This window comes from Phragmites australis, chromosome 7 (genome assembly GCF_958298935.1).
Source record: "Phragmites australis chromosome 7, lpPhrAust1.1, whole genome shotgun sequence".
NCBI lineage: Eukaryota > Viridiplantae > Streptophyta > Magnoliopsida > Poales > Poaceae > Phragmites > Phragmites australis.
The window spans coordinates 28630663-28654733 of NC_084927.1; the positions used below are offsets into that span (position 1 = coordinate 28630663).

The 24071-nt window shown below is 41.8% G+C and overlaps 1 protein-coding gene across 1 annotated transcript; it reads right to left on the bottom strand.

Moving 5' to 3' along the window:
• Window positions 1-2402: 2402 nt before the first annotated feature.
• On the bottom strand, window positions 2403-4166 carry LOC133923571 (protein G1-like4). The gene is made up of 3 exons (XM_062368853.1): window positions 3917-4166; window positions 3734-3794; window positions 2403-3375 (listed from the first exon to the last, which is right to left on the bottom strand). The coding sequence occupies exon 3, from the start codon at window positions 3362-3364 to the stop codon at window positions 2780-2782; it is 585 nt and encodes a 194-aa protein (XP_062224837.1). The 5' UTR covers window positions 3365-3375; window positions 3734-3794; window positions 3917-4166; the 3' UTR covers window positions 2403-2779.
• Window positions 4167-24071: the final 19905 nt, after the last annotated feature.

The following is a 24071-nucleotide window of genomic DNA, read 5'->3' on the forward strand; positions in this document are numbered from 1 at the left end:
ACAATATGATCTTTTTTCTTAAGAAGGTGCTCTTAGTACTTACGCTTATAACTTGTAGAGCTTCTTGACGACCCACGGGCTATTGTAGATCTTAAATATTAAACCTAAATGACATAGGCTAGATTAAGCTGATAAGTAGCGACCCTTATTACTTCGGGGATAGTGTAGACGCTGTTACATGGATTTCTAACTAGTCGTGGAACCTAGCCCCTGAGTTTCTGGATTTGAATCTCGAGGCGTTGTGGTCACATTTACAACTGAGGCTTCTTGTTCACATTGACCTATGAGCTTTTAGGTTCCTTGCTTAGTTGGTGTTGAGATGTTATATTGAGACTCTACTTGTCACAATGCAGGCCTGCCTTCGGGCAATCTCTGATAGTGATGACCGCTTCGGCTTCCATGATCTTCACATTGGTAAATGTAATGTATCACTACTACAAAAAAGGGCTTTATTATCAGCTTCAAAACCTCATTCACTGCCAGTTTTAGAGTTGGTAGTGGGCAATAGGCACTGATAGTCGAGGACTATCCCTAACGGCCCTGGAACCGACAGTGAAGGGTCATCACTACCGGCTGGAGTTGCCATTTTTTAGCCACCCAGAAATCCACCTGAAACGATATTAAAAAAATATCTTTTTCACCCGAGGAACCCCCACGATTTTTCACTTGACCAGGCACAAGTCAAGCCATTTTTCGCGTGTGTGTGATTCCAGACTGGAACTCACGACCTCATACTCACGCGCGTGTGGTTCCCTCTAACCATCTCAACTTTCATTCATTCTTGAGTATAATAGCAAATTCAATCCTTTTGATTTCTTCTAATCAAACATTTGAATAGCTATTTGGACATCTAAATGATCTTAAATAAAAAAAAAATTCAACTACAAAGTTGTAGATCTCACAAGGGCTACAATATTCATATAAAGTTTGTCTTCATCCGATTTCGTATGAAAAAATTTATGTCTAATCCATAAAGTGTTTAGTAAATCAGTCATAATTTTTGCATGCAAAGTCTAATTTCGATGTCCGTCCTCTACTTTCAAAGCTAACGAGAAGGCACATTACATGCGAAGAATATTAGTGAATTTTTATGATTTGTTGGGAATTTATTTGAGACATTAAAAATTGCTAGAAGTTATAAAAATAGGCTTCTTTGAAGAATTTTAATTAAGTATTGGCTTAGGCTTTTTAATCAAACCAATTAAAATAGGTTACTAATGAGCTTTAATTTGCACATAAAAATATTTAGAATTTTTAGACCACTCTTGTATTCTAGATAAAATTAAAAGTTAAATAAAAAATATGAACACACACGAGCACGGCTGAGAACACGCTCGTTCGTGCTCGTGCCGTGGTTAACCGTGGTCAATCAGTTGTGCTCATGGTCGTGCCATGGTTAGTCGTGGTCGATCAGCTGTGCTCGTCCTCGTGTCGTGGTCAGCAGTGGTTGATCAGTCGTGCTCGTGCTTGTGCCGTGAACAACATGTTCACTTGTTATCACTACCGGTCCTTCTTATGAGCCAAGAGTGATACCCATTCTCACAACTGGTTCATAACACGAGCCGATAATAATACTTGACGAACTATCAGTGTCGATTTGTGGTTAGAACGGAACAATGCTATCGGTCGGTGCCCTCACCCGGCTGTGATACCCCAGCAGGGCATAACTGCTGGTTCAAGCCATCGGCTAGCAATGATGCACTTCATCACTGCCAGTTTATAAGCTATATTGGTTTATTTTCTCACGCGGCTTATGAATCGGCAGTGATGCCCTATCACTGTCGACCCATTAGGTACATACAGTGATGGACCGACATATAAGATCGATTTTGTAGTAGTGTGTTGCTGCTATAAACCTAACAAAAGTGTATGTCATCTCGAAGTTGTCATGCTACGTGAAGGTAACATATAGCCATATCTGGTCGATGAGAGTTGCTAAAAGGATAATAACTCCATATTTATCTTGTATTGATATGAGTTTATTACAAGAGGGTGTGCAGCTAACTTAGATAGAACTAAAATTAATCAGTGACTTTCTTGCTCGGTTCCTATTGATTTGTATTTGACTTATTTGGGGTTCTATCTCTTTGGTTTAGCGTGTCCTCCATGGAGCCCGGGTTCCATATACATGAGGATATCATCATTATTCCTGTTTATAAGATAAATCTTCTCGGTTATAGGATACTTTGGATAGTTATATGGCACTTTAGGTATTTATAAATAGTTTCCTTTCATTCAAGATCATCTTTCTAAAAATAAAGATATACTTAAGATTTACGAAAAACCCTAAAGTACCTAAATATAATACCTATTCATTATTCATAATCAAGAAAAACAAGAAACAAGATATGCTGGCCAGAAATTGAATTGACGCATGATCCACACACACAGGCTTTAAAATCTTCCACAAACAGCAAGAGAGATCTCCATATATGTATCTCCTTGTCCCTACCTAGACCTCAAAGGACAGACCCTCCTCAGTTCGAAGTACAGCAAACATTTACTAGCTCGCTCCTCAACAAGCAAATCGATTCGACAACACCAAAGCTAACGTCAATCGGAACACACAAGCATTGCTGTACGAACGCAGCACACCCACTACTAGCTAGTACTTCTCACGATAGAATACACGCACGGATCAGCAGAATGAAGCCACTGCCATGCACATGCATGCAAGCATACACAAATGATACATAGTATATATATATATGCTCAAGCTCAATCTGGCATACTAGCCAAATAGGAGAGCGTAGGGTCAGCCGTACGTCCATCGATTGGCTCAGCAGGCGGCGGCGGGCGGTGGGGGCGGGGGGTGGTGGGGGTGGCCGTGAAGACCGCTGCTGTCGCCCGGCAGCTGCTGCGGTTTCTTGCGCTTCTTCTTCTCGTAGCTAACGCCGCGGGCGCGCGCCTGGTGCTCGCGGACCTCGCGGAGGTACAGCCGGACGGCGCGCGCGGCGAAGGGGTTGGACTCCGGGCGGCCGCCGTTCTCCTCGAAGGCGGCGCGGAGGCGGCCGACGAGAGCGTCGAGGCTGCCCCAGGCCTGGCGGAGCGGGCAGGGGCAGGGTGCCGGCGGGTTCGGGTGGCCGAAGAAGGGGCACGCCGCGGCGTGCACCTTGGTCTTACCGAACTGGTCCAGGTAGCGCAGGAACTCGAGGACGTGCGCACCGCTGCACTGAGCTAGGCTCAGCGGCGGCCGGTGGTTCCGCAGGTACTGGCCGAACGTGTTCCAGTCGCGCCGTTTCTGCGCCTCGTACCGGCTCGGCGACTGCGGCGTCATCGAGCCAACGGAGCTCCCGCTGCTCGATCCGATACCGCCGTTGCCCCCTCCCGATGAGGGGCTGTCGGGGTTCGGCGACATGTCCATGGATCAGCTAGCTAAGTAGCAAAAGGAAAAGGCGTGTGGCTGTGAGCTGAAACAATTTCCTCTTTAATTAAATCCACTAGGGTTCTCTCTTACTGTTCGTTGCTCAAAGAAACAATAGTAACTACTATTTTTTTATCAATACTATATTGCCAGTGGAATACTCCACATTCTCGTAAGCATGATGAGGCAAATGATTACATGCGTTCATATGGCGGCACTTGTTGCGATTGGAGCGATCTGTTTGGGAGTTAGTGCTAAGAAGTTTGAAGTGGATCTGTATGCAGAAATATTTGAGATGACTAGAACAGATATATGTCTCTGTGTGTGAAAATATTCTTTGAAGAAAGATTAAAGAAAGCTACAAGTTACCTTTGGTGGAGTTGGAGGTGATATTGGTTCACTGGTGTCAGAAGTGGAGGTTGGCTTGAGTCTGCCGAAGATCCATGGAGCATCAAGAGAAGCAGTGATCACATGAACAGAAGATAACATTAAGGATTAAACATGGGGAATAATCTGGAATATAGCTGGCTGATCTCATCTGTTGCTTCTTACTCTTTCTCAGTGGTCGTAGTGACTGTTGATGCTCCTGGCTCGTTCATAGGCCCATCTGGTGATTGGGGAGCAGCAGCTTCATGATCTGTAGTTTGAAGGTGTGGGGAATTGCATGCTGCAGCTTCTATTTTTAGGGGGAGTGCAGGAGCTGGTGGGGGTGGTGGTGTTTGGCCTAAAAAGGAGAGATGTGAAGTGACTGAGACAGGGAATGCACAGTATGAGCGGTGCTGAGGCGAGAGGGGAGAGATGCAGTGCTACTACACTACTACAGTTAGAGTTTTTCTATTAAGTGGTAAGGGTGGAAAAAGGACACTGGGTGAGGGGTGAAAGGTGACGTGACAAAAGTAAAAAAAAATTAGTGATAGGTACGTGTACGGCTTCATAGGGTTTGTCGTTAATTGTTTCAGTGCGAGAGTTGATGTGGTGATTAGCGGCCCCTTCCAATTTACTTGCACATATATAGATGCGATATGCTGACCTAATCATAGCTACTTAGCTCGCATCTCATTTAACGTGGTGTGTTTTGGTTCAATGCCACAATTTTTGAAACTGAATTGAAGTTACAAAAGTTCAAACATACATGGACATGATCTGGTTCATAACCACAGCACGCGGCACGTTTTTAGACGCATGGCACGTCACACCGATATGTTCTAGCCAAAGGTTGTCATAGTTGTGTGACTAACAAATTATCCTCTATGTATATGTTGTATTCTTAGACTACTCATGTTATTAAAAAAAAATCTATGTGTTTTTTAAAAGAATCATTTCAATAGTAGTTTTAGCTACGTATCCAGCTTCCCTTGACAAGTTTTAAGTATCTAGTAGTAGTTTGTTGGCCATCCATGCATAAATATTTCCTCTGATACATATGGATGGAAGAAATGTCAGTCAATACTCAACAGGCGGTATACCATGCATGACAGATAAAAACAGTAGAGGGAATGTATGGCTAACTGTTTGTGACCAATCAAATGTCATATTTACTCATCCTTTTTCTATTGCTTAGCAGATGATTCTAGGTCCAGCTATTGAGCTCATAGTAATATATTTGCTACCGTGCTCCTATATATACCTCTCTGTTTCTGTTGAAAACGATTGTTAAACCAACAGTTATATTGGCTTTAAAATAGTGTAGCTTTTTATGGATGGTTCTAATTCACGTAACGAGAATATTAAAAAATATATGTTTAGAAGATGTGTATATGTTTAATTTGGTGAATAAATATTTCTATGCATTTAACACAACAATACAAATCAATAGCGAACGTCTATGCCTTACACCTATAAATAATGATTGGTGAATCGAACGCTAGTCAATTTTTTGCTTTAACATATTTTCATTATTCACTGAAATGGGGTTATCAGTCAATTATTGTCATGTCTATCTTATCAGTTGACCAACTAATTGATGAAACTTTTTTATCTTTGTAAAGGTTAATTATATAAAATGTTGCATCAAGTGAGAAAATGTGGCATAAACAAACCACAATTTTTCAATTGTTCTGAGTTTCCTAGCTAGTCTATCAATACTATAGAAACATTAATATGCAGTCCCCTATCACTATCGGTTACTTAAAAACTAATAGTGATAACGTATCAATAACGGTTCATATCAAGAAAAAAAAGTGATAGTCCATAAAAAAAAACCGAAAGTAAAAATCAATTATCACTGTTAGTTCCTATCAAAAACCGACACTAATACTATTACTATTAATTCATATCAAAAAACGATAATAGAAAATCATTATTAGTGTCAGTTCATATTAAGAAAAACGACACTAAAAAGAAAGATAGTGTTAATTTCCGTTTATATTAAAAACCAACACTGATAATGGTTTTTGCATCTTGTTATCGAAAATTCGTAACTTTTTCATACGAAATTGGATGGAGACAAATTTTATATTAAAATTATAGCTCTCGATGAGATCGATAATTCTGTAGACAACTTTTTTATTTGAAGTCATCTAAGTGCCTAAATCTTGTTTTAAAAAATGGAAATGCGTAACTTATCGGGCTCTAGTCCTTTTGTTGTTATTCACTCATGGGAGTACCTAGCAGTCCTAAAACTTTATAAAAAAGATAAAACTAGTAATATCATCGTGAAATGATAATATATGCAATCCATGAGCTCTTCTCTGATTCTTAGGTGGGTCAACTCAATTTCAAATTGGATGAAATATGCAATGATACAAAATATAAGTTAGATAAATGATCACCTCTAATGTTAGTAATTACATCGTAAAATCATATATAATATATGCAATGATTAAATTGGTTCATGTTGAAGCCAGAGAAAATAAGCATCAGTTTGCATATTTGTAGTAAGATATTCGAACATCCATAAAATATTTATACATAGTTAGATGAAGAAAATTTTTAAATAAAAATTGTATCACTCGATAAGATATATAAATTTGTAGTTAACAATTTTTTATTTGAAGCTGTTTGGTTTTTGGCCCACGCCTGCCTCGCCAAACACTGGGTGAGACAATTATTTGACGGAGGAATTGGCCGCCCGTGATTTCACTCGGTGTGGGTGCGGAAATGAACTATCCATCGGCGTGGAGGCATGAGTGAGCCAACTGTTGGCATACATCCAAACAACTGTACGGGGCAGAGTCAACGCCAATTTTTTAGCGGGGCGAGCGCCGACTTCAATCCAAACAAGCCTTTGGAAGCCCAAAGAATCATAAAAAAATTGGACAAGAAAGTTTAAAAGAAAAATATTCTATTACTATAAACAAACACTGTAAGGTAGCTTTGCGTGGAGTGAGAGATTTCGGGTTCAAACCCCGCAAACCGCATGCATGCATATTTTGCAAAAAAAAATTACATGGCTTATGAATTACAACCGTGTAGGTAGTACAAGGGGTGCTCTATGTGCAAGATTTTTTTTTTTTCATTTTTTGTGTCAAAAGGTTGAATTCAGGACCAAATTATCATTGCCAGCTTATATCATGTTTAGCACCGGTTCATATCAATTCAATGCCAGTTCATGTCATATTATTATTGTTGGTTCTAACCCGGTGGTAATAATCATCTAATTATCAATGTTGCTTGCTTAGTGAAAGTCCACAAATCGTAAATGATATCAGCTATGAACCGGTACTAATAATCTTTATCTGTATTAGTGTGTATCTAAGTGAGGAAAAATGTAGCGTCTAAGTGAGAAAATGTAAAATTAGGGTGCACCAAACCTCAATCTTCTCATAGGTCCAAAACAACCACTCCCTCCGGTTTTAAATATTTGATGTTTTGATAAAGATCTAATCAAGCTTTTAAGATTTTAACTATATTTTTTATTAGAATAAATTTATAATATCTAATAAAAATATAATATTATACCGTATTTATAAGACAAATAATTTTTATGTTTCTAAATTAAATATTTTAGACATTATTGATGATCAAAATTTTAAAAATTTAATAAGATCTTACCTAAAAGGTCAAACGGGAGGGAGCATTTTTTTTTGCGGCGTATTCTTGCCAGTAGAATAGAACAGCTAAGTGAATAGCCAATTGCATAGTACTCAACGGTGAAAGCAAATTTTATTTAACCTAGTTCTATAAAAATTTTCTCTCCTGTAATAATACGTATCTACTCTTTCATATTCAATCTAGCTATTAAATCACAGAATAGATGATATAAATTTTTTTCACAAGAATCTTCCTAAACAGATCTTATAAAATTTGATTCGCTCGATGGTACCCTCTGGTAATATATTGATGATCATACTCCAATAGCCTCTGGTAACTTGCCCCTAGGCCCTAGTAGTGTTTAAAGAACCAGTAATGCTTAAATAGTTGCATGCTATGGAACTACCGACAGTTAGCTCTGTACTCCTATATGTATTTTATAGGTTCAACAGAGTTGCATAGTTTCTTGAAGTGACCCGCGTGAAAGAAGCGTTACTCAAACACAGCTAGCTACGTCTCAAAAAAACACATACAGCTAGGTAGGAATCACGCTAGGGCCCGGCCCGTTATGTGCTACCACTAGCATGCAATCACGAAACAGTTCCCCATCGGGAAAAGAGTCAGAAACTTGAGAGCAAGGGCGAGCTTTATTATTACTCTCTCTATTTTATAATATTTTGTTCATACTCATTATTACTTAAAAATCAAAAAATACTAAAATTAAATAAAAAAAATATTGAAATGATCATACTACTCCTAATCAATGTAAGAATGAGAGCAAGTAACTCACTAATGTTAGAATAAATACACGCATGTATTAAAAGGCATAGCAGTAAAATAGATCATACAACAGCTTTGATTACCGCAATGAATAAGTAATTTGAGACAGATACTGCCGAGGTTATGAATAAATATTACGAAACAGAGGGAGTAGTATCAATAGCCAGTGATGCATGCTTGGGCGAGGATTCACCACTTCCCTGCTAGGCCACCGATGGTAAATGTTTTTGAAATTCGTGAATATTGCTATGAATTTGGTAAAATTTAATAAAAATTAGATGAATTTTATTCTTTAATTTTGAATTTAAATCAGATCGGTACACAGTCATATTCTGAACAGATCGAATTAGTTGAAAATCATGAATTTCCTGTGGTTTTTGACGAATTTGTAAACGCTAGGGCCAGTCTACATGGAACATAACCAACTTTTTTGAAGAATTTGACGAGAGTTGATCCTCGGATCCTCTTGGGGTGCACGTCCAAGCTATTTCAAATAAAAATAGTACTCTACATAATACAAACTTTGATGCACTGGTTCACGGTTAGATTAAGTTAGAGACGATATATGATACTGGTGCTACCTATATCTCACACAATTATTGTGGTCGACTCCATTGTAGAATAGAAATTAGGGGTTTTGCTTGAGTGCCCGTATCTCAAAAAAAGTGTACGTACAGCGTGACTCATAAATCAACATGTAATATTAGGCATGGCATGCAAGTCGATACAATTAAACCTAACAGAATACTATACTATTCGAACTCAAGAACAATTATACTATAGATTTGAATATTAGGGAGTAAGCTTTGATTCAACCTATTTTTAGGTCAATACCGACATGCCTTACCTTAAGGCCTTTGTTCTAACTGCATGGCGTGTGTTCTTTTTAACTGTGCGCGGGTGCAGAGGAAAAGCTGAGGCGCATGCTTGTAAGTTGTATATATCGAAGGACTCAGGCTAGCATCGCAGTGGGCTCAGGCTCCAATTGCTGGAACTCGATTGTGCAACGCTACTGACCAGGCTAAAGGATACGAAGGAGGACAGGTCAGAGTTGGGTTTTCTAGTTAAAGAAGGCGAAAGAGCTCAAGCGCTTACTTCTGGGTGTCGCGTGTTTAGCTTATTTAGCAAAGTGCTGAACAAAGTTGTGTATGAGTCAGCGTACTTAGCTAGAAGAACAGTGCTTACCGCTGTTTGGTTGAGGCAACAATCCACTTGTGTTGTCCACTAAGACCACTCCTAATTCCTTATATATTAATTATGTGTCTACCTAAACAAAAAGATATGATAAGTAATTCAAAAATAAAAGAGAATAAGCTTGTTTTTTAAGGAGAAACTAGCTCTTTGAGCTAAGTGATTGTGAGATAATAAATTGCTTTATGAGATCTAAGAAACTAGTGAGACATGTATCCATTGTAAGTTTGTTTTTTAACATCAATTTCTTATTTTATCTCTTCTCTTAGACAACACCTAAGAAACAATGTGTTGGGAGTGACCTAACTACAAATGATTATACACTATTACAAAATAGAACATCACTACTGGCTCGAGGGACCGGCAGTGAAGGAGTTATCATTGCCGGCTGGTATTTTCAGCTGGTAATGATTTTCAAACCATCACTACCGACTAAAGCATTCAGTCGAGAGTATTTTGCCTCTCCCCCTCCATGTGCTCCCTCTATGCCCTCTCTCTATCTCCTTGATCTCTCTATCTCTCCCTCTCAATACATGCATACAATAAAACATATATTTAATATAAATTAATAATAAAGACACATTTATTCATACATAATAATTCATGTCATATTCAAGTGAACACATATACAAGTCATAGGCATCGATAAACACACATATACATAATAGTTCTCATAGGTCATCCCCGAAAAGTCGATCGAGTTGAGCTAGTTTAGTATCCCTCTACCTCTCCCGCGATGAGGACTGCGTCACCACACGAACGACTGATGGCGTGTGTACATCCAGGGACGTCGGGGAGGTGGTGGAGCGGAGGACCTAGATACGCCTGATCAACTACAGCGTCGCCTAATCCCCAAGCTCACCGACATACAAGATCATATAACGTGAATTATATATATAAGTCACTTACAGAGTCCATACTCTGATTATGACCACATCAAAGCTATCTTCCTTGTACATTTTATACAAGAACTTCAACCTCATCTAGAAGTAGTCGTCCTTATTGAGGAAATATTCATTTGTACCTTACGGGAAACTCTTGTATACCCTGCCTGGACTACCCAAGTATCAATGATATAATCGATGAATTTGAATTGTAAGGTTTCTTTCTATATCTGGTTTGACCAAAGATTTATCCAACTCAAATGGTCATATAATATCTACTTTGATATATCCGCTCCCATAGTAAGACGTGTTAGTTCTTATGTTATTAATTTAGAAGAAGCAGGTAGTCCTCAATGCTTAGAGCATCCTGAACAATTTGACCTAATTTGCTCCTGGCCTGCTTCTTCCAGATACATTCATAGTCACTCAACAGCTTAATTGAAGCCACCCCCGCCTATTTAGCTTTGGCTATATTCATGAAAAAAATTCATGCTATCTTCAGACACAACAGGCTTCGGTGGAGGTGGTGGAGGACAGAAATGAGCCGTGACACTGACGTCCACAATCTTTTTGTTTTCCTTAGCAGTAAGTGAATAGACATTATTGGGTTTCGCCACTTTACATGGCACCAACTTCTTAGATGATGTCATCTTCTTGGATGCTGCGGAACCTGATCGTGTTTTCCTAGCTGATGGCTGGCTTCTTGATGGTGTTGACTTCTTGAGCGGTGGACTTCTTCGAGGCGATGGCTGATGAGATGGACTCCTTCTAGGAGATGGCTGACAAGAGGGGGATCTACGAGGCGACAGTGGCCCGGAGTGTAATGGAGAGTATAGGTTCTCGGGAGTTGTCCATGGTGAAAACACTATGTAGGCATTCTCCCACATAATGAATATGTGCTCATTCTCTTCTATAGTGTTCGCCCCTTCCTCTACGGGGTAGTCCACCTCAACATGACAATACTGATCAACTAGCTTGTCTACTTCGACCATGATGTATCCCTCCGGTATCGTACATCCGTGCAAATGTTCATAGGAACCGTGGGGATAAGCCACGCCGGAAGCCACCTTGATGGTAATGTTCCTAGCACCAATGTGTAGTTTATATGGTTTCCGTGTTGTGATGAGGTCCACGGGATAAGTTAAGGGGTCAGCTCCCGGAACTCCCGTGGATGCACAACTAGTCCAACGACCATCGGGCTGGAGTGCGCAACATTAAGAGACGCTGTCGGCCATTCCTTTTCGCTCACAATGGCGCCCCATTCATGCATGAGGGGTTGTTGTATTGCTTGTGCTATTTTTTTTATATGTATATTCCCTCTCCTCTGTTAGCATTTATTCAATCATTTCCATCATCCTAGCTTGTTCTGCCTCTCATTCTGTATCTCGCTTTGCTTGGGATCTCTTTCGACTCTTGTAACTATCGACGTCGCCTGGGAATCCATATTTCCAACCAATCACCCCATCGCCTCGTGTGCGACCACCATGCTTCTTGTTTCCCAGTGCCAACGTGAGCTCGTCCCTATCCCTATATGGCTAGAAAGAGCCTTGTGCAGACTACTCGTGGGCTTCCGTAAGCTTTTTTTTTTGCAAGAGTTTGCGTCATTTTCTGGTCTTTAGAGGTCCTAAAGCATAAGCTTTCATCAAACAAGTAAGAAGCACCCCTCCTAAGAAGGAAGTGTGTCGATCGTTTGCTCCAACCCTCCATCTCTAGTGTGATACCTATCTGTAACACCCTGTGTTTAGCATATTGTATAATTACAGAATTAGCTCCAAAATTTAAAACTTTTTGAGGATAATTAAGTAAGCTAGTACATGTACAGGGATGTGTATGTATGCCAGTACATACACCTTCACACATGTTAGAGGTATGGAGTTGACTAGTTGTTCCAAAGTTTACCAGTGCAAATTCTAGCAAAGATCACTGCGTTAGGGTGACTGTCATGCGTTATTGGATTTTATGATTCTTTGTGTGGAGGTTTGAAGTAAATGTCTCTCAACTCAAACCTACTCTTAGACTCTGATCAGCTTAAATCAAATTATCTCCAAGCTCAGAGATCAAGATTAAATCAACTCCCAAGAAATAATTGAAGTTGATCTTAATCCAAAGTCAAATTCCAAATTCAAATTTCCAATTTGAATTATTCCAAAGATATGTTTGATTCTCTTTCTCTTTTTCTCTCTTTCTTTTCTCCTCCAAATTCTCAGTGGGCCGGTTTCCTTTTTCCCCTCTCTTTTTATCCGGCCCAACTGGTCTTCTTTCTTTCTTCTTCTTTTTTTTTAGCCCAGGCTAGCTGCCGGCCCGTTCGGTCGCTTCCTTCCCCGCATGGGCCGCCATCGCCTTCCCGGCCCACTCGGCCGCGCGCCAGCGCGCCGGGCGCGCCCGCTCGCGTGTTCGCTCCGGGCCGTCCACCGATGCCGCGTGTCGCCCATCCACCCGCGCCACACCCCTCTTCCCTCTCCCCCCTCCCTTCTCTCCCCGCCAGCGCTGCAGGCCACGTCGCCGGCCGCCGCTCTTCGCGGGACAGCTTCGCCCCGAGCCCATGCCTCTCTCTTCTCTCTGCCCCTGCCTCAGCCACTGCGCTGTCACCGCAGTACGCATGCTTGCGGTAGCCTGCCGCGCGTCGGCCGGCCACAGGCCACCACCGCCGCGTCGCACGCCTCGCTGCGCTCCACCTCACCTCCGTCGACCCACTGTGGACACCCGCGCCCGCTCGCACGTCCCTCGCCCTCGCCTTAGTGCCGCCTCCCCTCCCAGCTATAAATAGCAGGCCGGCACTCCCTCCTTACCCATTTCACCACTTTCGCCACCGCCGCCCCGTTTCTCGCCTCGCCACTGCTCGCCGTCGACCATACACCACCGACGACGAGCTACCGAGGAGGACCTTAAGCCGACGCTGCCCGCGTGCCACTGTCCGTTGGCCCGGAAAGCTCGACAGGAGCTGCCTTCGCGCGAAGCCCGAGCCGCCGTCATTCGTCATCCCCACCGCCGACCATAGCCGCCGCTTGCCACCGTCCGACCTCACTGGTGAGCCCCCTAGCCTCCCTAGAGTCCCTAGGCTAGCTAGTAAGCCACCCCATGCGCCAATTTGGCTGATAGCCACACGTCGACGCGTTTGTGGTTCGGCCACCGCGTCTGGTCTCCGCCGGCGTGCGTGTGAGTAGTGTGGTCGCCGGCCATCGTGCCGTGTGTTAAAGAGGCTCCAGGCCTCTTTTTATTGCAGGTTGGCCCCTTTCCCGTACAGGGGAGGTGCCGCCCGTTTCTTTCCGCGCCTTGTTCCCCCTCCGGCGACGAACTGGCATCGTTTCCGCCACCGGCTACCGTCGAGGTGCTCCCTGCCGAGTCCCCCAGTTCTCAAGGTTGGCCGGCGTGCCTTCGTCGTCGTGAAGCTTTGGCCGAAACACTTTTCCGGCGAGCTCTCTGGTGCGCACCGCCGTAGGATTGCTCGCCGCCGACCGAATTTCTCCCTCTCCGTCGTTCGCTCGCATAGGCGCGCTCGCACGCCCGCGCGCTCGCCAAACCGACAAACGGGCCGTGGCCTGGCTTGGCCAGACCGGCCTCGGCTCGGTCCAACGGTCGTTTCGGCCCGTGCACCGCTAGCTCGGCCCAAGCAGCCAACCGCCAGCAGGCCAGGCCTTAGCAGGCCGGCCCAGCTCCCGTAGCCCGTTCAGCAGCCAGCCCAAATACTGTGTGGGCTGCACTGTGTAGCCCACTACTGTAGACCCAAGCCCAGCCTGGCCCATTCAAGCCCGGACCGGCCCACCTAAAGCCCAAGTGGGCCTGCTACTGTTCATGTGGGCCCCACCTATGAATAGTGTCTTTTTCATATTTTCCTGAGTTAAATCTTTCAGGAGCCGTAACTTCTCCGTTTTGGCTCCGATTTCGGCGTTTCCTTCGCCGAAATTCCTTGAAAATCAAGATCTACTCATTGGCCAACTTGTGTTGTCTGTTAGGGCTTGTTTGGCTTTTCAATTGGTATTAATCGGTTCTTCTTAGTTTAGCCGTGTTGATCGTAGTTGTGAATTACAGAGGAGCAAGAGTGGGAACAAGAATATTTGTTTTACGAGATCTGTGCTGGGATTATTCAGGCTGAAGAGGATCCTGACTTTGACCAAAATCAAGAGGAGAACTCCGGAGAAGGCAAGTCCTATTTTCCTTGATCATATTGAACCTATGTTTTCCGATAATCTACATGCTCAACTAAAACTGGGAATACTACTGCATGTGCTATGTATTACGCTTTTGCAATTGATTGTAGTAGTTAATCCTATCAACACTTGCCATGCCATAACTAACTTCACCCAGAATACATATCACCCTAGGATTACCTATTGTTATCTATATTAACGATGGAAGACGTCTTGATATCTAGCATGCTTAGGATTGAATACGTCTCCTCAGAGGCGTCGCCTTTAAAACTGAATCTCCTCGGGGATGATAAATTATCATTATCCAATGACAAGTCATACACCATGAATCCTTGATGGATATGAATTTCGTGATGGATGTGAGATCCTTATCGGTGTGTGGTATATGGTGGGTGGTGTGTAAAAATTAGTGAAAATTGTTTTGGCAGGGGCAGGTAGAGTAGTCCTCTGTGGGAAGGGATGCTCTTGGGGGCATGTGGTATTGTGGAAATACTCGTGCTGGGAGATGCCCACCCCGGCCGCTTAAGGACCGAGTCATTGCGGCCCGTCTAGCCTAGCCACTACGTACAACCATGCGTCCTGTATGGGCAGGACTTGACTTTCCTTTCACTGGACTGGGTCGGACATCATACCAGGAGGCTGAGAGCAACGAGCAGGCAAGTACTATCCTGTCCCGCATGCTTGGAGGTTTCTAGTACCGGCCAAGGCTTAAAAAGGGATGTTGGCCTTCGGAAGCATGCAGCTCTGGTACTTGGACGTGTCTCGTGGAAAAGCCCGGCAGGAAAGGTGTTATGGAGGGTCTCGCTATGATTCGCTCCCCTGCATGCAACAGTGGGAGGCTGAGCATATCGCGTGGGTAAAGTTGTACAACCTCTGCAGAGTGTAAAACTATTCGAATAGCCGTGTCCACGGTTATGGACATGCGAAAGCAGCAATCGCGTTGACTAGACTCAGCGTGCGTGTGTCTTGATGAGTGAGTGTGTGGACTAGATGTCCGTATGTTAATGTTCCTGGCTCGATTCCGCCAGTAGCTGTGTGGTACTAGAGGTACACCAGTTGTGATAAAAGGGACTGCGGAGTGAGGTATAGCCCCTCCCAGGACCAAAAACCCCCAGATAAAGCTTGTTACTAGTTTTGAACTATTAAAACAATTTTAAAGATAATCATTGATGACACAACTGAATACCTGCATAGATTGCTTTATGCTAAAACTATTCCGTAAAGCCTTATCCTTGAAATACTTCATTTTGCATCTATGAAACCCTTGAAAGTAGTATAGGGCTTGCTGAGTACCTTTTGTACTCACTCTTGCTGTCATTCAGATGAAGAAGATAACGCCGACTTTGCCAGGGGCGAAGCCGGAGACGAAGAGTAGTCTAAGCGTCGTGTTCGCACCCTCGCTGCTTGTGGCTTGGGTCCTTTTTCCGCTGTGCTTTTCATGAAGGCCGCTAGACCATGTTTGTAAAAGATAATGTGGTTTGTAACTTAAAGTACACTGTACGTTAATGTATTGTACGAAGTTTGACTATGATACTACAACTGTTGTACTGTGCGTATCAGCTACGTAATCCAGAGCCTGATACAGGAGGCACAGGAGATCCCGGCAACGCGGGTCTTACACTATCTCTCATAGTTTACCTGGTTGTTGTTGCCATTGTCGTTCTTTCCTCATGTACTCACGATTGCTGACTTTGCGGGGTAGATGTTCTTCTTTGACAACTTGTACTCCGTAAAGGCTTACCAACGATATTCTATTTGCGGCCATTTGCGGAAATCTGATATTGTACCTTTCTACACATATGTTATGTTCAGTGTGTCCTTCCAATTCTTAAATAAAATACCTATGATCATTAGCGTCTTACGCTTAACTAATTTCATATCTATCTCTTCAGGAAAATCAAACTTCTCTAATATCTTGGGCCACAAGATGTCGTTCTTGATCAAATCATGAACCATGTGCCGATCACCTCATTCGTCAGTCCATAATCTATAGCTGATGGGCACGTGATCCTTAACAATAATCTCACAGACTGACTTGTATGGCCCCAGAACTCTCTCTGGTGCTGTTGGCTCTCCTACTTGTGAGACCTTCGTGATCACAAATCGTCTCGTAGGCATCTTCGAGGGATCTCGGACATAATGCCACTCCTGGGATTGCTCAAGCATCTACAGATAAGCAAAAAAAGTATTGAGAACCGATACGATCATATGTACAACAGATACACTTATCTACTTATGAAATACCTCATTGTCTCCACTGGCATCTGTTTGGTCCAGGTTGAGGTAGGTACTCGGACTACCTCCTTCAATGTTAGACGGCGGCGCATCTCCTCCCTCCACCTAGGTCGGATCGGAGGAGCCACCTTCCTAAGTGTTTTCCATACGCTCGCAACGAACAGTTGGTGATGACATCCCTTCCTGAAAGTTCTGCATATGATGACGACAAGCGATTGAGTATTATACAAATAGAGCGATGAGGATGGAAGGAGATAGAGATAAAGTTGATGAGGGAGGAAAAGAGGTGGTCAAAATATTGTAACTAACTGGGAGTGAGTCGATAGATAGAATATTGTAACACAAAAAGTATATTATCATGATTAATTTGTGTTTGCACATGACTCGTAATACATAATTGAATAATAAAAAACTATTCAAATTATCATTAACCGGACAAAGGCACATAATTAAATAATATAACCCCTTTGCCACCTTAGATAAAAATTTAAATATCGCGATTCACAGTACATAAAAAATAATTCAACACTCACATAATTAAATAATACAAAACTATTTGATTTTTTTTGCAAAAAGTAAAACATGTATGAAAACATCTTTAGCATCAAATTATGGAGATACTTATATATGAGTGCAAGCTCGACTGGGATAGTGAAAATATGTGCAAGATGTATCTGTAATAACCATCCCAATCGAGCTTTGCACTCATATGTATGGTCTCTAATTTCATCAAAAAGATAAACAAGTATAAAAACAGTCTCAAAACTGAAAATCTAGTTAGTTCCAGGGCTAAACTATGCCTTGCACCCTAACTAGATGTGCTCAAATTATCATTAATCAGACAAATGCACACAATTCAACAATTAGGGTGCATTCTGTCACCTAACCGGCCTACATGTTGTCTAAGATCATTTTTTTCTATGGAATTAATTCTCAACTAAGATCACAGTATACAACTTCCTCAAAGATTGGTAGAGCCTTATGAAAAAAATGCACAAATACTGGTAGAGCCTGGCTAAGGTAACACATGAGAAAGAGGGAGCAAAGAGGTGCTGCAGGGCAGCAGCAAACATCAGAACAGAGGGAGAGGGAGAAGCAGCCGAGTGAGGAAAGAGCATAGCACATCATAGTAGGGAAGAGGGCAAATGTGAGGGAGAGAGAGCAAAACAAAAGAGGAGCTCAAAACAGAGGGAGTGGTCGGAGAAGCAACCGAGTGGGTAGAGAGATTAGCACAGCACAGTAGAGAAGAGGACAAACGTGAGGGAGAGGGAGCAGAACAGTAGATGAGACATATAAGCACTACTTTGTAATCTTAGTTACTAACTCATAGCATGTATGTCATCTCCAAGGCGGCAGATAATAAAATATTGGACAACATATAGGCTAAATAAAGGCAGTAGACAGTGCAATATGTGTTGCATTACTTGCTCAGAGCTCGGTTTCAAACTAACAGTTCATCATCAAGCATCTCAAAATAACATTTCATCATCGAGCATCTCAAACTAACAGTTTATCATCGCGCGTCTCAAAATAAGAATTCATTACACATAGCCTTAGAACAAAACAACGACAAAGCATCAAAAACAGATCTTGACATCATGTGTATTTTAAGAAGTAGACAGCAAGAACGAAACATGTGCAATAGTACTATCAGAAATTGTATAACAATTAGCCCTAAGACAAAAGAAGTCATACCCCCTAATTGTTCTATTATATACATCGTCGATTAGGCAAAAGACAACAGGAACAAAATATGCGCAATAGTGCTCTAAAAAATTGTATAATAATTGACCACTTGACAAAAGAAGTCCTACCCTTTAATTATTCTATTGGATACATCATTGATTGGACAAAATTCTAAGCTCTCAGCTAGTAATTAGAACATGATAGAGTTATGAAAGCATCACCATGGATAGTGCTACCATACCAAATCGGAGTGCACAAGTTCTAAATAGAAGGATGCAAATACAAGTACTTTCAATCAGAAAATATGTCCAATCTCAAACTGACATATATCAGGGATCAAAAAGACTAGCAGCCCATTGGAGAACCAACACACTAATCAGAAAATATGTCTGATCTCAACCTATCTCAACCAATCAGTTCATCATGAGCATTCTCAATTTACATGAAAATCAAATCAAATCAATTTGCATAGCATCTGCTCTTATCAATTTGCATAGCATATATTCCCGAGCTCAGATTAGGAGAATATGGCGGCATACCTAGACCAAGGAGAAGGAGACAGAGGGGGACGGGATGACAGGGTCAGCGGCACGAGTGACAAAGATGCAGGGGAGGAGACGGCGGTGACTGGGTGTGGCTCCTAGAGGTCTCAGGGAGAGGGACAAGGACGACGTCGGGGTAAAGCATGGGGGCGGAGTCATGGAGGAGGACGAGAACGGAGTCGGGGGGGGGGGGCAGGACGGCAATTGTGTTATGGACGAGGACGGGGTCGGCGTCGGGGAGGAGGATGGCGATGGCATCAAGGAGGGCCGGGATGTCTGGTTCGGGGTATTCAGTGCGAGCTTGTGGTCCTCCGGCGACGTGGGCGAGGACAAGGCATTGGCAGCGGTGCTTGAAGACGGCGTGATAGGCAATTCGGCGTGGAAGGGGAAAAAATTTCTAAATCTAGAGGGAGAACATGGCGCATTAGTTATATAGGGGGCCCTTCACTGTCGACCCATAACGTTAGCTGGCAGTGAAACCCATACCTTCACTATCGGTACACAAATTTGAGCCGACAGTGATGACAACCTTCATTGCCGGCTCAAATGTGTGCTAGCAGTGAAGGGGGATTCATTGTCGAGCCACGAAGTCAGCTGGAAGTGAAACCACCACCCCCCTAGCGTGCTGCGAAGCAAAAAAAAATGGTTCTAAGCACAAGCGTCAAACCTGCGACATCTGGCCCCAGTTGTGACGAACAAACTAACCACCATGCTACTCAAGTGTATTCGATTGTGATCGTAATTATTAGCACTCTTTTGACCTCCAATCTTCACACACACACACACACACACACACACACACACACACACACACACACACACACACACACACACATATATATATATATATATATTAATCTGAACTTTCTAAATACTAAAATTAAGTTTTTAAATCATTAAAAGTTGAAAAGAAATATGCTCACAAATATAGCTAATGTAAATCAATAGTAAAGATATTTTTATTAATACATAGTAATACATAACAATTAATACAATTTATCTCATTTTTCTTATTGATTTGCCCTTCATTATGATCACGTCGTACATAGGGAGGTTTGTCGGTGTCTTCCATAGGACCTAGGTCGATGTCCTCTCCGAAAGGATGTAGCGCATCGAATTGATTGTAATCTTTCTCGTCAACGATATTCTCCACTCTAACAATCCTTCTTTTTCCTTGAAGAACCACACAGCGCTCCTCCTTATTAGCTAGGTTCGGATCCTTTACATAAAAGACTTACATAATATCATTCGCAAGTATGAATGATTCTTCGTTATGTCCAATGAGTTTTTGGTCTATTGTAGTCATACCGTACTTATCGATCTTCATGTGACCTCGAATTATAACCCATTAGCACTGGAAAAGAGGAATCTTTAACACTTCATAGTCGAGCTCCCAGATCTCCTCTATGAATCTGTAGTATGTCTCCCTATTTCCATTGAAGTGGTATGCATCTATAGGATGTCACTATTTTTTGTTGGCGCTCTTATTATCCTGAGCTCTAGTATAAAATATATAGCCATTTAAGTTATATCCTTGGAATATGAACATTGTAGTTGATGGTCTGTAAGCCAACACATTCAACTGAGTACACTCTATCTGCTTATTCATCACTTGTGACCATAATCAGGCACTAACATGATCTTGGTGCTCTCACACGATCCTAACATAGGACTTCCCTGGGTTTTTGGTGCGTAGCATCTTCAGTTGTTCTTCGACATATGGGTCCATTACAACTGATTGTTGCGGAGCTACAAAATGTGCTTACGTGAATAAAACAAGGTCATTAGTGCGGAATGAGTTTGCACATATCGTCCCTTTCCCCTGTAGCCTCCCCAAGTGGCGAGATACATGCACACCAATCAATTTGAGATTCATGTAGTCGACACAAAAATTAATGACCTCATCGGTTCCCCAGCCTTCGGCCATGCAACACTCCGGCTGGTTTCAGTTACGAATATATTTCTTCAGAACTCTCATAAACATTTCAAAAGGGTACATCTGATACAAAAATACGGGATCAAGAATTTGTATCTATTTCACAATGTGAGCAATGAGATGCACCATGATAACAAAAAACGATGGGGGAAACATGCCTCAAACTGTGATAGAGTCTCAAGCATGTCTTCCTGCAACTTATCTAGCTGGTCGGATGGATGGCCTTCTGTGATATCGTGTTGAAGAATGAACACAACTTTATGATTGGGTTTTGGACCTTCGGCGGCCAAATACTTCTAATTGCAATTGGAAGCATCTATGTCATCATCACATGACAATCGTGAGACTTCATGTCAGTTAATTTCAAATCTTTCATATTTCTAGTCTGTTTATGTTGACGGAGTAACTGGATGAAACTTTGATTCTATGTAAGCACTTGCACATTGCAATTTTCTCCACCTTACTCAAACTGTAGATAGTGGGACCAATATATTTGTCATCTTCTTACATATCTTCGAGATGTAGATCCTGTCTAAGTTTTAAACGTTTCAGTCATTCTGTGCATGGAGTGTATCCTTTGTTTTGCCATGTATGTCTAGTAACATACAAATCAAGCTATCACACATGTTCTTCTCAATGTATGTGACATAGATTACATGTCGAACCACTAAATCCGGCCAATAAGCTAAGTCATAAAAAACATATTTCTTTTTGAATATAGGAGCTTCGATATTAGATTATGGAACCGGTGTGCTCCCGTATCCCTTTCCAAGGACAACCCTAAGTTCTTTTACCATCTCATTGTCTCTCAATGTAATGCTTGGGAGGTGATCGAGTCTTAACTTTCCCATCAATAGCTCTCCTGTTTGCTACGGTATATGTGATCTTTGCGAAGAAATTTACGATGACCTAGGTATACCATTTTTCGGTTATTCTTCAACCGCAAGCTCTCTGTTTCATCCAAACAATGCACGCATGCACAATAGCCTTTGACAGTTTAGTCCAATAAGTTGCCAAGGGCTAGCCAATCTTAGATTGTTACGAACAACATTGCGCATAGGGTGAAGTTCTCTCTTTTGTATGCATCTCATACATGCATACCATTGTTCTATAGTATTATAAGATCTTCCATTAATACTTTCAGGTAGACAACGATATCGTTGCTAGGATGCGTCGGCCCTGGTATCAGCAACGGTATCATAATGTGCTTTCGCTTTATACACAACCAAGGAGGAAGGTTATAGATGCATAGAGTCACAGGCCAAGTGCTATGATTACTGCTTATATTGCCGAATAGATTTATCTCATCCGTACTCAACTCAAATATTATATTCCTCACATATTCTGCAAAGAGCTCCTTGTATTTTTTTTTATCGATGTTTCTCCACTGTGTAGAATCAGTGGGGTGTCTCAGCATTCCATCATCCTTGCGCTCCTTGGCGTGCCATCGTATCAGTTCGGCATGCCTTTTGTTTGCGAATAAACGCTCCAAAGGGGGGACTATACGAAAAGACCACATCACCTTGACGAGAGGTCTTTTCTTATCTCCTTCACTATTGATATCATCACCATCACGCTTGTACCGTGATGCACCACAGATGAGACACTCTTCCAAGTCTCCATGCTCTTCATGATACAATATGAAATCGTTTGGACATGCATGTATTTTCTGCATTTCCAACCCCAATGGGCATACAACCTGCTTGGCCTGGTACGTGTTTTCTGCCAATACCTTTTCCTTTGGAAGCAATTTCTTCAAAAACAGTAACAACTCTGTGAAGTTTGTATCAGACCACCTGTTGCTTGCCTTCAATTGTTATAGTGAAAGCACGGTACGTAATTTTGTATGCTCCTTCTCATAGCCTGGGAATAATGGTGTTCTAGAGTCCTCTACCATACGCTGGACCTTTTGAAACTCTCTTTTATTGGGGATGTTTCCTTCCTTATCGCACAACATCTGCTCTAGATCATCGGTGTCGGCATCAGCCAACATCTCCTCTAGATCATCATCGACCATCATATCTCTAGCAAGTGGCATATCAGTGTATTCGTCAGCTGCCATATCGGTACACAAGTCTTCATCTTCTATGCCAATGTGTCGCCCTTCCTATACGATCTCAGGTTCACCGTGCTCGGTCTAACGAGTATAGCCAAGCATAACGCCCCTTTGCATCAAGTAGGAATGTATCTGCTGGGTGATGGAAAACTGGTTCTTATTCTCGCAATCAAAATATGGAAAATACATATATTAAGACTGTGTATTTGACTTGTGCGCTACGGCTGCTATCAGAAAATACTCCACAACATTCTTGTACTCTAGGCTCACACAGTTCGCATCGTACATTCATCTTCTATCCATCTACAATTATATCATTATTGTAAATCCAAATTCATAACATATAGAAGATTTTGCAATCACCAATAAACAAATTACCTCGCCATCTCCTACCGGCAATTGGCCCAGGTTGGAGGAGCCACCTTTTGTATGTTTTTGCGTCCACTTTCAATGAGTGTTTGTTGGTGCCATCCCTAGAAATTTTCATTATTATTCAACCCTTATATGCATGACATACATATAGCTATAATTCATCAAAATTAAACAGCACATTCACCCTCAGGATCAACCTTGTGACACTCTGCGATGTCGTTCTCTAAATAGCGATAAAGTGCATCGAAATGAAAACGAATGAAATGTCATGAGATGTGATCCAAACGACAGAAAATTTGGTGTAGATGTAGTACATGAAGTTATGAATGCGGTAGAGTAAGAATCACATGAATTAGAGTCCATTGCCCACTTAATTAACAAAATTACATGCTTGCTATTTTAAATCCAAAATTATATGAGGTAGTTCAAACAAACTCAGATGAGGGAAGTACTCAATATGGCAAAAGATATTTTTACTATGAAGGTATACATAGAGAAGATCTAAAAAAATAGTTTTGGTTTTTATGATTTATATTAATTTTTTAGAAATTAATCAAGTTTAAAAGGCTTAATCAAGATTAACAAAGAATTAGTACTAAACAAGATTTCATGCTTGAAATATATTTTTCCTGTACAGAGCATGACAAAAGAAGATTAACAAAGTTTGATTGACCAATTTTAGAAAATTTCAAGATTTAATTATGGATTAACAAGTTACAACATATTTAATGAAATAAAGGTATTTCAGTGGATATTTCATGCATACATTTATTTTCTGAGCTCTAAATATTATTCTACGAATTATAGATTATTTCAGTCGATTTATCAATACAACTAATAAACCTTTTAGAATTTTCTGGATTTTTCGATCGCCCGCAGCAAACGGCGGTGGAGCTTGGCTAGGG

Bases quoted from the DNA above. Each gene is read 5' to 3' on its own strand.
- LOC133923571 (XM_062368853.1), bottom strand. From the start codon at position 3,364: ATGGACATGTCGCCGAACCCCGACAGCCCCTCATCGGGAGGGGGCAAC.